Below are 12,829 nucleotides of genomic sequence, written 5' to 3'. Positions count from 1 at the left end.
TGATATCAGTTTTGGGTAGGATCTCCGTGAGCACTGATCATGTACCGGGGGATACATGAAAATATGTACTGCCACTGGTATATCTGTATGTGTTGGTACTTGTGTCTAAGTACCTCAAAATGGCAGAGAGACCTGGTGATGTTCACGAATTCCACTTGAGTCCGCCACTTCATATTTTTATTCCTCAGATTCTCGAGTCTGACTCTTCACTTGCTGAAGAATCGCCTGACAAAAATTCCCGGTAACAAAGAAAGAAAAGCCCAAAAAAGCTTGATGGCCGAGAGTCTTCAAACAGCTGTTGACCTATCATCTTCCTTCTCTTCCCTTTACTACTATGCAAACCTTAGATGTTGGCGGTACTCACTTTTTTTGGTTGGTGGTTAGTTTCATTACTCTCTCCTTTCTTTCTCCAAATCCGAAACACTTAAGGTTGGTGTTTAGCGCTTGAGATATCCATGGATCCGATACGGTTAAAGGTGAATAAACTACTATATTGTGTACCCGTGGACATTGTACGTTGTTGCTTGCTATCCTACCCTAAATGTCAATTTGAGCACATTACAGAATAGACCGGTTCAATCGGCAAGATCGAAATGATTTACTGACAGCATTGATACAGGGCTCGGAGGTGTCAGACTGATTAGATGTTTTAACATGCCCCCTTTTACCGCATGTCTTCGATTAGAGTGTCTGGTGGATGTATCACGCTGTTCCATTCATTTTTCTTCTTTTTTTCACTTTTCTTTTATCCCGTTTACCATTATTTTCCTGGGGAGAGTGGAGGCGTCTGAGGTATAAAGGTGGTCCCTCTCCCCTGTATAAAGCATCGATCAATCCATTGTGCATGTTATTGTGCCTAGGCCTATTGTCCCTCTCTATTGTTATTTTGTATCCATTCCTTTCCTTCTATTGTTCCTTGCCATTTTGATCAGTATCTGGGATACTAGATCTTTCCCAGTCTTTGACAGACGCTCTCTTTCCAATCCCTCTTTCTCCTCACAAACATCCTACAAACCCCCTATCATTTAAGCATAATGCACGGATTCTCGGCCCTCCTGCCCACTGTGGGCTTGTTAGCGCAGGTATCTTCCGCCGCATACACCCTACGCGATGACTATGGTACCTCCGACTCGTTTTTTGACAAGTTCAACTTCTACACGGTATGTCTATCGGCATTGGTCCCAAATTCTTGTCTCATAACAAACTCATCTTATATATAGGACACCGACCCCACCAATGGTTTTGTGAGCTACGTCGACCGGAACACCGCATCGGGCAACGCTCTCATCGACACGAGCAACGGCATCTACATCGGCGTTGACCACTCCAACACCGCCAGTACGCCTGGCCGCCAGAGCGTCCGCCTGGAAAGTACCACTACCTACAAACATGGTCTTGTTATTCTCGATCTGGCCCATATGCCTAGCAGCACATGTGGCACCTGGCCCGCCTTGTGAGAACCCCAGCCGCAAACCCTTCTTATTAATCAGAAAAGGAAAAAGGAAAAAGAAAAACGCTAACACCTTCCAGCTGGATGCTCGGTTCTAACTGGCCCAATAACGGCGAAATCGACATAATCGAAGGCGTAAACGAGCAAACCCAAAATCAAATGACCCTGCACACCAGCGACGGCTGCACAATCAACAACGGCGGCTTCACAGGAACCCTCGACACAGCAAACTGTTACGTCCAAGCCAGCGGCCAATCCTCAAATAGCGGTTGCTCAATCCAAAGCGACAGCACCCAGTCCTACGGCACAGGTTTCAACAACGTTGGCGGCGGCGTCTACGCCACCGAATGGACCGGCTCCGCCATATCAGTCTGGTCCTTCCCCTCCTACGCCGTGCCGGCTGATATTTCATCGGGAACTCCAAACCCGGCGGGCTGGGGCACGCCCACAGCACTCTTTTCCGGTGGCTGCGACATCGACTCGCATTTCAACGATCTGCAGATCGTGTTCGATATTACCTTCTGTGGAGACTGGGCGGGCTCGGTTTGGGGTTCGTCGAGTTGTGCCAGTTATGCCGCATCGTGTGTCGACTTCGTGCAGAATAATCCCACGGCTTTCCAGGAGACATACTGGAGTGTGCGGTCGCTTAAGGTATATCAGGACTTGACTAGCTCCACGAGTGGTGCTGAGGGTGACGATGAGGAGGTGGATGCTGATTGGGATTCCACGGCGTCGTATGAGCGCTCTGTGCCTAGGGGTTCTATGAGACATCGCCGGCAGCACAATCATCATAGGCATGGCCATGCTTAGATGCTGATGCTGATGCTGATGCTGATCCTAATGGATGGATTGTTTTCTGCGTTGAAAGTGATATGGGTTCGATCTGTTTTGCATTTCGATAGTGATCTTCGATTGTAAATATCCCCCTTTTTTCAGCCTGTTTCTTGATATTCGTTCATTTTACGGTCTCTTTACTCGTCTGGGCTCCGATGGCCTGTGCTGGTCCACGGCTGTGGGAGGACGAGCACGTTTGATACGCTTTATGCTTTATTCTTTATGATGACTTTATGAATATCTCTTCCATCTTGATGATGGAATGAAAATGGGCAATAACAATCATAAGCATGGTTATGCTCTGTATATAATTCTTCTGAGCTGTAAGTGCTGAGCAGACTTCGATGGATATACAACGTAGAGTATAAACTTCAGCATCTATAGATCTAACAAAAATGATACACGGAATGAATAAGACAAGACAAGAATATATACTTGAATATATGTACCAATTAACAGTCATATTAACATTAAGATTAACCTCACCCCCTAAACCCAAGAACATCGCGTTGATCATCCGTAAGCCGACCCCACTCCAAAAGCAGCCGGAAGAAGTAGATCTCCATATCCTCCTTCCTCAACGCCGTATTCGCCCACTTCCGCCCTTCCTCCGCAATCCACTTCCCCTGCTGATCATGCGCCTTCATGCGCATCTTCGGGTGTGCATTAGGATCACTCTCCTCGGATACGGCAGCAGGCACGCCCGCAAAGTATGCAAGCGTACTCCACAGGCCATGGAGACGGATATCAACAGGCACAAAGTGCATCCATGAGGTTATACGGGAGTCGAACCACTGGCGGAACAGGCCTGTTTTAAGGGGCAGGCTGTGGCTGTGTAGGAAGGGGAGGAAGCGGCCGCTGAAGCCTGCGCCATCGAGGTCGAAGAGGAAGCGGTGCGACCAGTGTGCTTGGAAGTCTGCCCAGCCTGCGGTGCCCAGCTCTGCAGCTTGTTCGTCGCAGTCGCCGCAGCGGACGATTGGGTCGGCGAGGTGGACAGCGGTTTGGAGATGTAGCTCTGCAGTCGGGGCGCTGCCGTCCATTGTCTCGTATCGGAAGGAGTTCTCGTTTGAGTCTGCTGGGAGGAGGACGGAGACTTGGTTGTTGGTGTTATTGTTGATTAGATGGGCGAAGCGCTGGCGTGGCATGCCTTTCCATTCACCGAAGCGGCTGACGCCTTCTGATGTACTGCCGAGCCAGTATAGAGAGTTCTCTTTCTGGCCAAAGTCCAGATCCGGGTATTCGTCTGTCGGTTGATATTTCACCTTGTCGATGTAGTTCCATGGGCTTGGGAAGAGGATGTCGTTGAATCCGGTGAGAGCACTTTGGCTGAATACCGGAATGAGTTCCTGAGACACCTTGAAGGAGGCCGGGGAGATTAGGAGACCATGGAGGAAGGCAAGGTCAGGTTGGTGGCAGATTTCGGAGGCGATGTTGAAATCTAGGGGGAATTGACCCATGGAATGGGGAGCCACGCATGAGAGACAGATATCACGACGGTTCCAGATTCGCTGAGAGCGCACCTTCGATGACGGCGGGCAGACAGCGCTCACATAAGGGTCGAAAACACCCCTCCACGCTCCGTCAGTGAATACGGTAATGTTGGTTTGATCGGCCGGTTCAATCGGGTCCCAGCCCTCCTCTCGGTTGTTCGACCATGTCTGCACCATGCGCTCTTTGGGGATCATTGCTTGCATCCCAGTCTGCCGGTTCAGCATTGATATTTTCTCCCAGGGAACTGCAGCACGGGGTTCATCGTTCAGATTGAATACCAAGTCCATATCCGGGAGATATTTGGTGAAATTCTTCATCATTTCCGCGGCACCCGCCACCATCCACGCATGGGTCGGTTTTATGCCTTCTTGCACCATGGCCGTGCCGTTGCGAATTCTGATCCCACCGAGATCGTTGAAAGGGTTTGTGGCTAGTTCGTGTGTCATTGCACGGATGTGCTCCGGAGCCAGGGCTCGAAAGGGAAGTAGATCATGGTATATCTGATCGAAATCATCGATGATAACTGACGATTGGGCAGTGGCATATTGATACCATTCACCAAAGCCCCTAGACAAAGATTAGTTGAGTTGTGCGCATGGGTATTCAAAACTTACGGTGGTGGATGCTGATTATATCGCCTCTGGTATTCGGTGACAGCGTCGCCAAGAGTCTTGCTCCTAGACGCCTGAGCGAGATAGTTGTGATGGTGAATTCCACCATCCTTTATGAGGAACTCAATCGGGTGTATATTATCAAGGCGATGCTTTCTCACTGCAAAAACGAGACTAATCCCACATAGCACGGCAAACAATATTTGTATGGCAACGTTGGTGCGATATAATTTCGGCTCTTCGTCATGAACCACTCGCGTAAGAAGAAACAAGAGGGTACCCGTTAAAGATGCCGCCAACGGGAGAACAGCATGAGTTAGAGAGATAAATGGGAAGGGTGATTGTCCAGTGAGAGCCGATAAAGAGGAAAAGTATACGATCATGAAACCGCCTATAATTGACACCCCAAGGATGTCGAAATGCGGCAACTAAAGAAATCAGTATTGGCAGAGAGATGAGTATAGATAATTGGGAGGACCAACAATATGCCAGGCCGACAATACCAGTATTACAACCAACACAGACTGGCTGAAAGCGCCGCGCGAATACTCTAGATCCAACATTGGTTGACCTGCAAGTTCAGGCGAGCTATCCGGTACCCAGATGGATATAATACTCCAGACCAAAGAAAGACCCTAGAAAGACCATCAGAAAAAATACTCCCCACACGATCGTACTCGTCTGCTTACCAAGAGACCAGCTCCAAGGGACGTTAAAGTTCGTTTTCTGCGCGCATCATCAAATTGAGTGCCAATCCGGCATAGCTCGGTAATACCAATAAGTATGACAGAATCAGCAAAGAGGTTGAACAGCCTATATGATCGTAGGTGCGATGCACCATTTGATACAATAGGACAGATATAGGTTGACCGGGTTCCAGCCGAGAACGATGAAGCCAAGAGCCCACCAGTCGACAAGAATGCGGCTGCAATTAAGCCTCTGGAGCGGCTTTGCGTGAGATAATAGAAGCTCCGGCGTGAAAGGGAGTATACCACCTGTAGCGGCGGCTTGTCGAATCGCTGGGTGGGGACATATCTGTCCACTTGTCGCGATCGATGGTTGCGCCAGTAGTCATAGAGCGAAATAACGAAAGGAATAGTGTACTATTCATGACGCCGTATTAGTCGCATGAGAAATTGAATGATAACCAATGTATTCGGCCACTTACAGCGTATCCAGCAGGCGCGCATTCAGTGTTTCGAGTTACTTGGCGGAAGGACTCGATTCGCAAGCCACACAACCCCAATAAGAGACCGAGCTTTATCCACCACGATTGGACCCGTAACCGAGGGCGAGTCTCGACATCACCCAGTAGAAAAGATGAGGTTGAGACGCGGGAAGGAAGCTCAAATTGTTCCGCGAGAGGGATAACAGGCCGTTTACTTGTCGGCGACGATGGCGCCGACCCCAATGAGACGAACCGACTCCATACCAAAATAGTGGCCCCCGTAAGGAAACACACCAGAACTGATGTACTAATGGGGCGATCTATACCGGCGCAACAGTCAGATCAAGTTGTAGAGACATTGATATCCACGGCGACGACTCACCAAAAGCGTATGTGGTATTATAGGAGGTAGTAAGGAATAGCGAGCTTAAAAGAAATATGCTGCCCATAGAATGCGATCATGAGCCTAAGTCTCCAACAATGTGAGATAGCTTGCTAGATACTCACCCCACACAGACCTTCAACCCGAGGTCGGAAGATAACTGGATCATATTGCGCCAATCAGTTTATGATCGTTCTAAAGCGTCCCAGGCCATTGCTGTGAGTCCAAGAATTAATTGAACAGTTGAGAGGTGACAAGACAAAGACACCTCCTGTAGATCTTCAGGAGATTGACAGTGTTCGAAACATGGAAAAAAAAGCAGGGTAAGGAGGGCCAAGAGGGCCCTTTGATCCACTGGCGGCTAATCAGAGGCAATCCGGAGTGCTGATCCATTAGGGTTGCGTCAACGGACGGGTTATGATGTATTTCACGGTTGGACCTTTTACTGCGCATGTAACGATGGGCCCTGCCTTGCATTGCTTGTATTCTGATAAGGTATCTTGCCAATGAGTGGTGGAACATCTCCAGCCACTATGCTCAAATCTGTTAGCTCCTGGTGGTTAGCTGGTTTTGTCCCGGAGATATTATATTGCAAAAGCAGGTCAGCAAGAAATGCCGAGCCATTCAGCGGCCAGAATCAAGCCTTGGTCAACTTCACGACCCACTTGAGTCCTGAGCGTCATGTCGCTTGTGCGACCTTCCAATGCATAAGCTGTTGTACTTCGTACATCATGTTCGGCTTTTTAGGCAGATCCTGCAAGCAGCTGCCGTATACATCGATGTACTTGACGAAGGTACACACAGCCAAGGACTAGAACACGCGTCATATTAGCCAAGAACCTGTTTGTTGCACCCTGTCGGCTCCATTCGCATGTGGTGAAATAAAGATGGCCCAGGCGACCCATGGTTAGCGCCAAAAGAGCACTCAATTAAATTTGACTAAGCTCAAAGCAGCTCGTGGATTTCCTAGCTGGATAATCCACGTCATCCATAGCCACGTGATCTGATAAGGGTCCAGGCGGTGTCCACTGTCTATCCAATGAAATGTACCCGCGGCTACGGAGTAGTCCGTTTCGAGCCTTCGACCTCAACATAGAGTATCCCACGTGACTTCCCAAACCCGCAACACCAATCATATGTACATACTAAAGGCCATCCGTATAACCTCTTGGAAAAGACCTTAGAAAATGGCTTTCTTATTAAGCGTCTTCGTTGTATATTCTCATTGACTACAACATATGTTGTATATGCCCGAAAGGGCGCAGGGCTGGTCTGCAGAGCTCATCAGATATATACCGCCTACTTCTTTGGGGTGACCCTGGCAAATCACAGCCACGTGACAAGATATACTTATATAATCAAGATGGAGGCGGTGTATACCTCGGGCGGCATCAGAGAGCAGTATCATTTTTTTAGCCGCTGGGAAGTTTTTTTGGTCGCAAGACGAAGCTAGGTGTTTTTTCCAATCAACACTACTCCTGAATCGCCATGCCCCGCAAGGCGATTGACTCGCGGATTCCCGCTCTTATTCGGAATGGTGTGCAGGAGAAGAAGCGCAGCTTCTTCGTGGTTGTTGGCGACCATGCCAAAGATGTGATCGTGCATCTTCACTATATCATGTCCAGCGTGGACGTGAAGCAGAACAAATCGGTACTTTGGGCGTACAAGAAAGACCTTCTTGGCTTTACGAGTCACCGGAAGAAGCGCGAAATGAAGATTAAGAAGGAGGTCAAGCGTGGCATTCGCGAACCGAACCAAGAAGACCCATTCGAACTTTTCATCACCCTCAACCAGATCCGCTATGTATACTACAAGGAAACCGAGAAGATTTTGGGTAACACCTATGGCATGTGTGTGTTACAAGACTTCGAGGCCATGACTCCCAATTTGCTTGCACGAACCGTCGAGACCGTCGAGGGTGGAGGTTTGGTCATCCTGCTTTTGAAGAGCATGACCAGTTTGAAGCAACTTTATACCATGTCCATGGATATTCACTCGCGATACCGAACAGAAGCACACGATGATGTTGTAGCTCGATTCAACGAGCGATTCATCCTGTCCCTCGGAAGCTGCGATTCGTGTCTGGTGGTCGACGACGAGTTGAACGTGTTGCCCATCTCCGGCGGCAAGACCGTGAAGCCCCTCCCGGCCCCCGAAACAACGGACGAGTCAGCTTTTGGCACGAAGAAGGAATTGAAGGAAATCAAGGAGAGCTTGGCGGACTCGAAGCCCGTGGGCCCTCTGCTCAACTTGGCTCGCACCGTGGATCAAGCGAAGGCGCTTCTGACCTTTGTTGATGCAATCGCTGAAAAGACGCTGAAGAGCACTGTTACACTGACTGCCGGTCGTGGACGAGGAAAGTCCGCCGCTCTCGGTGTCGCCATCGCCGCGGCTGTCGCTCACGGCTACAGCAACATCTTCATCACTTCTCCCAGTCCAGAGAACTTGAAGACACTCTTCGAGTTCATTTTCAAGGGCTTCGATGCACTTGGATATCTCGACCATGTTGACTACACCATCTTGCAGTCGACAAACCCCGACTTCAACAAGGCTGTTGTGCGCGTGAACATTCACCGCAATCACCGTCAAACCATCCAGTACATCCAGCCTCAGGATGCGCAAGTCTTAGGACAGGCAGAGCTTCTCGTTATCGATGAGGCTGCAGCTATCCCTCTACCATTGGTGCGCAAGCTGATGGGACCTTACCTGGTGTTCATGTCCTCCACTATTAATGGATACGAAGGCACGGGCCGGTCCCTATCTCTGAAGTTGATTCAGCAACTGCGGGAACAATCTCGAAGTGGAGTCAAGACAGACGACACCGACGTCGCCGACCGCAGCACAGGCAAGTCAGCCAAGGGTGCCGACAAGAACCTCAGCGGCCGAACCTTGAGAGAAATCACTCTTACAGAGCCCATTCGATATGCCCCGGGTGATTCTGTCGAGAAATGGCTGAATAAGGTCCTCTGCCTTGACGCAACTCTTCCCAAGTCGCACATGAACACACAAGGCTGCCCTCACCCCTCGCAGTGCCAGCTGCTTCAGGTCAACCGTGATACCCTATTCTCCTTCCACCCTGTCTCCGAGAAGTTCTTGCAGCAGATGATGGCGCTCTATGTTGCCAGTCACTACAAGAACACACCTAACGACCTTCAGCTTATGAGTGACGCACCCGCTCATCAACTCTATGTGCTCGTCCCGCCTATTGATGAGGGGGCCACCAAGCTTCCCGAGCCACTTTGCGTCATTCAGGTCGCTCTCGAGGGTCGCATCAGTCGCCAAAGTGTGCTCAACAGTTTGAGCCGTGGCCAGCGCGCAGGAGGTGATCTCATTCCCTGGTTGGTCAGCCAGCAGTTCCAGGATGAGAACTTCGCCAGTCTCTCGGGTGCTCGTGTTGTCCGTATAGCGACTAACCCCGAGTATGTGGGTATGGGATACGGTTCCCGAGCTATGGAGCTTCTGGTCGACTTCTTCGAGGGCAAGTTCACCAACTTGGAGGAGGAGGCCACTACCGCCGAAGAGCAAATGGTCCGTGTTACGGACGAAGAGCTCGCCGGTTCTAGCCTCTTGGATGACAACGTCCATGTCCGAGACATTCGCTCCATGCCCCCGCTATTCGGCAAGCTGACCGAACGTCGCCCTGATGTCCTTGACTACATTGGTGTCAGCTACGGTCTTACCCCATCCCTCCACAAGTTCTGGAAGCGCGGTTCTTTTGTCCCGGTGTATCTTCGTCAGACCCCCAACGATCTCACAGGAGAGCACTCTTGCGTGATGGTTCGCACCCTCTCCACCGGCGAGACTGACGACGCCTGGTTGAGCGCCTACGCGCGCGACTTCCACAAGCGATTCCTCTCGCTGATGTCCTACCAATTCGGGCAGTTCCCGTCTGTCCTCTCCCTCAGCATCTGCGAGTCTGCCAACTCCGGTGCCAAGAAGGACCCGAAGTTCAAGCCGCGCGTGCTACAGAAATCCGACCTCGATGCCGCTTTCTCGCCCTTTGATCTCAAGCGTCTAGATAGCTACGCCAACAACCTCTTAGACTACCACGTCATCCTGGACCTGGTCCCTACTCTCTCCGACTACTACTTTGGAAACCGTCTCGATGGCAAGGTCAGCCTCTCCGGCGTGCAGCAATCCATTCTCCTCGCCATCGGTTTGCAGCACAAGAACCTCGATGACCTTGAGAAGGAGCTGAACCTCCCCTCCTCTCAGCTCCTTGCTATGTTCCTCAAGATTGTCCGCAAGATTTCCACCCACTTCCGCAATCTCATCGAGAACGATATCGAGCAATCTCTGCCCGCACAGAAGGTTCGTATCGAGACCTCTGCCGCTCACGATGATGAGCCCGAAGTCAGCCTTCAGCCTCTGCCCATCAGTCTGGAGGATGAGCTTCTTGAAGGAGGTAAACAGATCGATAAGGAGATGCTCGCCAAACAGCGCGCTCTGAGCGCATCTAATCCGTAAGTTTTAATCGCTTTGTCTGTCTATCGAAACAACAATAACTGATTTCCAGCCCACAGTGACGGACCTGACAGTTCCAAGTCCTCTAAGCGCAAGAAGGTCGAGACTGCGCGCGATATATACGACAAGGAGATTGACTCGAAGAGACAAAAGATGATCAAGAAGGGCACCGAGGGCCGCAAAAAGCGCTGAATTATTTGGGTTCTGACCAGTTTTCTTTTTGCATTAATGTACGGTGTTCGGTTTCTTGGGTCTAAAAAGACTTGCTTGTGTCTAGTATTTGTCTGTATTCTTCAAGGTTCATGTTTTCACAGGATATCCGTCTCTTGTACATACATATGAATCATGTTTATTATGCCTACAATGAGTTGATTGTTCCTAGAGATAGATGTAATATTCCTTAACCGCTTGATACATAAGCTTATGCGATTCACTCTCAAATTTTTGAATACTAGATAGAGGTCATCAGACTAGCATTGACCTCTTCCAGGGACTGAGATAATCACAGCTCATCATGCTCCACGGCCTGTTCGTCGGCCTCAGGCTTAGTTTCAGCCTCAGCCTCGACTGTCTCAGCATCAGGTTCAACCTCAGCTTCCGCCTCAGGCTTAACCTCAGCCTCATCATTGACAACAATACCCTCAGGTAACTTCTCTTTAGCACCCTCACCCAACCGAATGGCATCAACCCAAGACTCAATAGCAACAGCCCCAAAGTCCGCATCGGCGCCGCTGAACCGACGCCACCATCCGCGACGCGCATTCAACGTGATAATCTCAACCGTCTGACCGTCAGCTAACGCCAATGCCTCACGCAGAGTCTGAGACCTGGTGTTGATAGCAGGGACGGCATAGAGCGGGAAGAGATGCGTTCCGCGCTGGGCGTGCTTGTGACCGATCTCAGCTAGGCTTGCGAGCGCCTCGGTGGCAGGCGCTGGAAGCGCGGCGTCGGGCTCGCTCGCCTCAGGGAGGATGACTAGCACACAGGTGCCGGACTTTGATGCGAGACAGGCTGAGTCGAGGGATTCGGGGGTAGAGAGGGTTGGAATTGGGGGTGCGGGGATAGGGACTTGAATCGGCTTGGCGGAGGGGTCTGTTGTGTCCTGGTTCTCGGAGGCGGTGGGTTTTAGGTCCTCGGCGTCGTCGACGATGGAGGTAGGCTTGGAAGCGGGCTTGGACTTCGGTTTCGACTTGGGCTTGGAGTCGGACGCGGAGCGGGGGACGCGTCTGGGTTGGGTGTTGCCGCTTGGCTCAGGAATTCTGTGATTGGCTTCTTCTTCAAGTCGCCGGTGTAGATTTTGTGCTCGGTATCAGCGCTGGGGACGAGAACAAGCGTCGGGAACTCGGTTACGCCGAACTTCTTCACGGAGGCGGATTCTTTGTTCCGTACTTGGGCGATGTCAATTGCACCGAGGAAGTCAACTGCCAGGGCGCGGATCAGAGCACCAGTTGTACCCTTCTCTGTGAAGAGGATGGCCTTGGGCCGGTCCTCGTTTTGTCCAAGCCATTTGTCCAAGTCCTTGTCTGTTGCGCGCTTCACGTGGTTGGGGATGCGGTCGACGACTGCGTCGACGATGCCTTTCGCGCTGCGCGCACCTTGGTAGTCCTCAACACGGGGCTTTCCGGGCTTCTTGGAAGGTGTCACTATTTTCAAGGTCGGGAAGCCCTGGACACCCATCTGTCCGCAGAAGGCTTTGTTTTCGTCATCGTCGCAGTTGATCGCGGCGACTTTTGCGAGTCCGTCAAGGTTTTTCGCGGCTTTTTCGAATGCGGGTTTGAGGTTCTTGCAATGGCCGCACCAAGGCGCGTAGAATCTAAGTGGAAAAGGTGAGTGAAGGTCGGAGGGTGGAGGCAGAGAGCTAGATAGCTTGAGTGCGGGAGAAGCTTACTCGACGATCTATGCAACTATTAGTCGATTTTGCGCATTTAGGAAGACGATAGGCACTCACCGAGGTATGGTTTGATTTTGCAATAAGCGAGTTGTAGGTTTTAGGATTCAACTGGATCACCGGCGAATTCTTGGTGTATAGTCCATCGGCGTTAACAGGCAATGCCGCAAGGAGCGACGTGACAAGCAAAAGACTGGCACTGTGCAACATAATTGGTGATTTGACAGCAGGTATGAAACTCACCAAAGAAGCCAAAGAAGCCAAAGAGGAATAAAGAAAAGACAGATGGTCCGAAGTATTAACGCAAGGTGTCCTGAAGCTCTTGGCATGCGGAGGATTACTAGGTACTCCGTACTGAAGATATTCGAGTAGCAAATATCTCACTCAATATGCATGCTGTATATATATCTTGAATTAGTGTAATGATGTTTCCCATGTCACATTAACTAGGTCTTCACGCTGTTTAAATGATTCCTTCGATTGGCATCCGGTGGACTTGTACAGAATCGTCTCCATAAGTTCCGAGTTCCCTTTCTCTTCA

General features: G+C 50.5%; 4 protein-coding genes across 4 annotated transcripts; 2 read left to right on the top strand and 2 right to left on the bottom strand.

Annotated features, from left to right (window-relative positions):
- Positions 1-1,034: 1,034 nt before the first annotated feature.
- On the top strand, positions 1,035-2,260 carry N7518_008222 (glycoside hydrolase family 16 protein; the record flags this gene model as incomplete). Its single annotated transcript, XM_057189149.1, has 3 exons — positions 1,035-1,160; positions 1,221-1,453; positions 1,531-2,260. The coding sequence occupies 3 exons, from the start codon at positions 1,035-1,037 to the stop codon at positions 2,258-2,260; spliced, it is 1,089 nt and encodes a 362-aa protein (XP_057040852.1).
- Positions 2,261-2,766: 506 nt separating this feature from the next.
- Positions 2,767-6,105, bottom strand: N7518_008221 (putative capsular associated protein; the record flags this gene model as incomplete). The annotated part of the gene is made up of 7 exons (XM_057189148.1): positions 2,767-4,342; positions 4,390-4,814; positions 4,869-5,021; positions 5,076-5,489; positions 5,555-5,874; positions 5,937-5,995; positions 6,062-6,105. 7 exons carry the CDS (start codon positions 6,103-6,105, stop codon positions 2,767-2,769), a joined length of 2,991 nt encoding a protein of 996 aa, XP_057040851.1.
- Positions 6,106-7,424: 1,319 nt separating this feature from the next.
- Positions 7,425-10,592, top strand: N7518_008220 (ribosome biosynthesis protein KRE33; the record flags this gene model as incomplete). The annotated part of the gene is made up of 2 exons (XM_057189147.1): positions 7,425-10,399; positions 10,460-10,592. 2 exons carry the CDS (start codon positions 7,425-7,427, stop codon positions 10,590-10,592), a joined length of 3,108 nt encoding a protein of 1,035 aa, XP_057040850.1.
- Positions 10,593-10,902: 310 nt separating this feature from the next.
- Positions 10,903-12,498, bottom strand: N7518_008219 (putative disulfide isomerase; the record flags this gene model as incomplete). Its single annotated transcript, XM_057189146.1, has 4 exons — positions 10,903-11,589; positions 11,643-12,213; positions 12,289-12,296; positions 12,349-12,498. The coding sequence occupies 4 exons, from the start codon at positions 12,496-12,498 to the stop codon at positions 10,903-10,905; spliced, it is 1,416 nt and encodes a 471-aa protein (XP_057040849.1).
- Positions 12,499-12,829: the final 331 nt, after the last annotated feature.

The sequence above is a fragment of the Penicillium psychrosexuale genome, assembly GCF_028828465.1.
Source record: "Penicillium psychrosexuale strain IBT 29551 chromosome Unknown utg000004l, whole genome shotgun sequence".
In the NCBI taxonomy this organism is placed as follows: domain Eukaryota; kingdom Fungi; phylum Ascomycota; class Eurotiomycetes; order Eurotiales; family Aspergillaceae; genus Penicillium; species Penicillium psychrosexuale.
The sequence above is the reverse complement of the archived record's forward strand: the minus strand, read 5'-3'. Positions and strand labels throughout refer to the sequence as shown.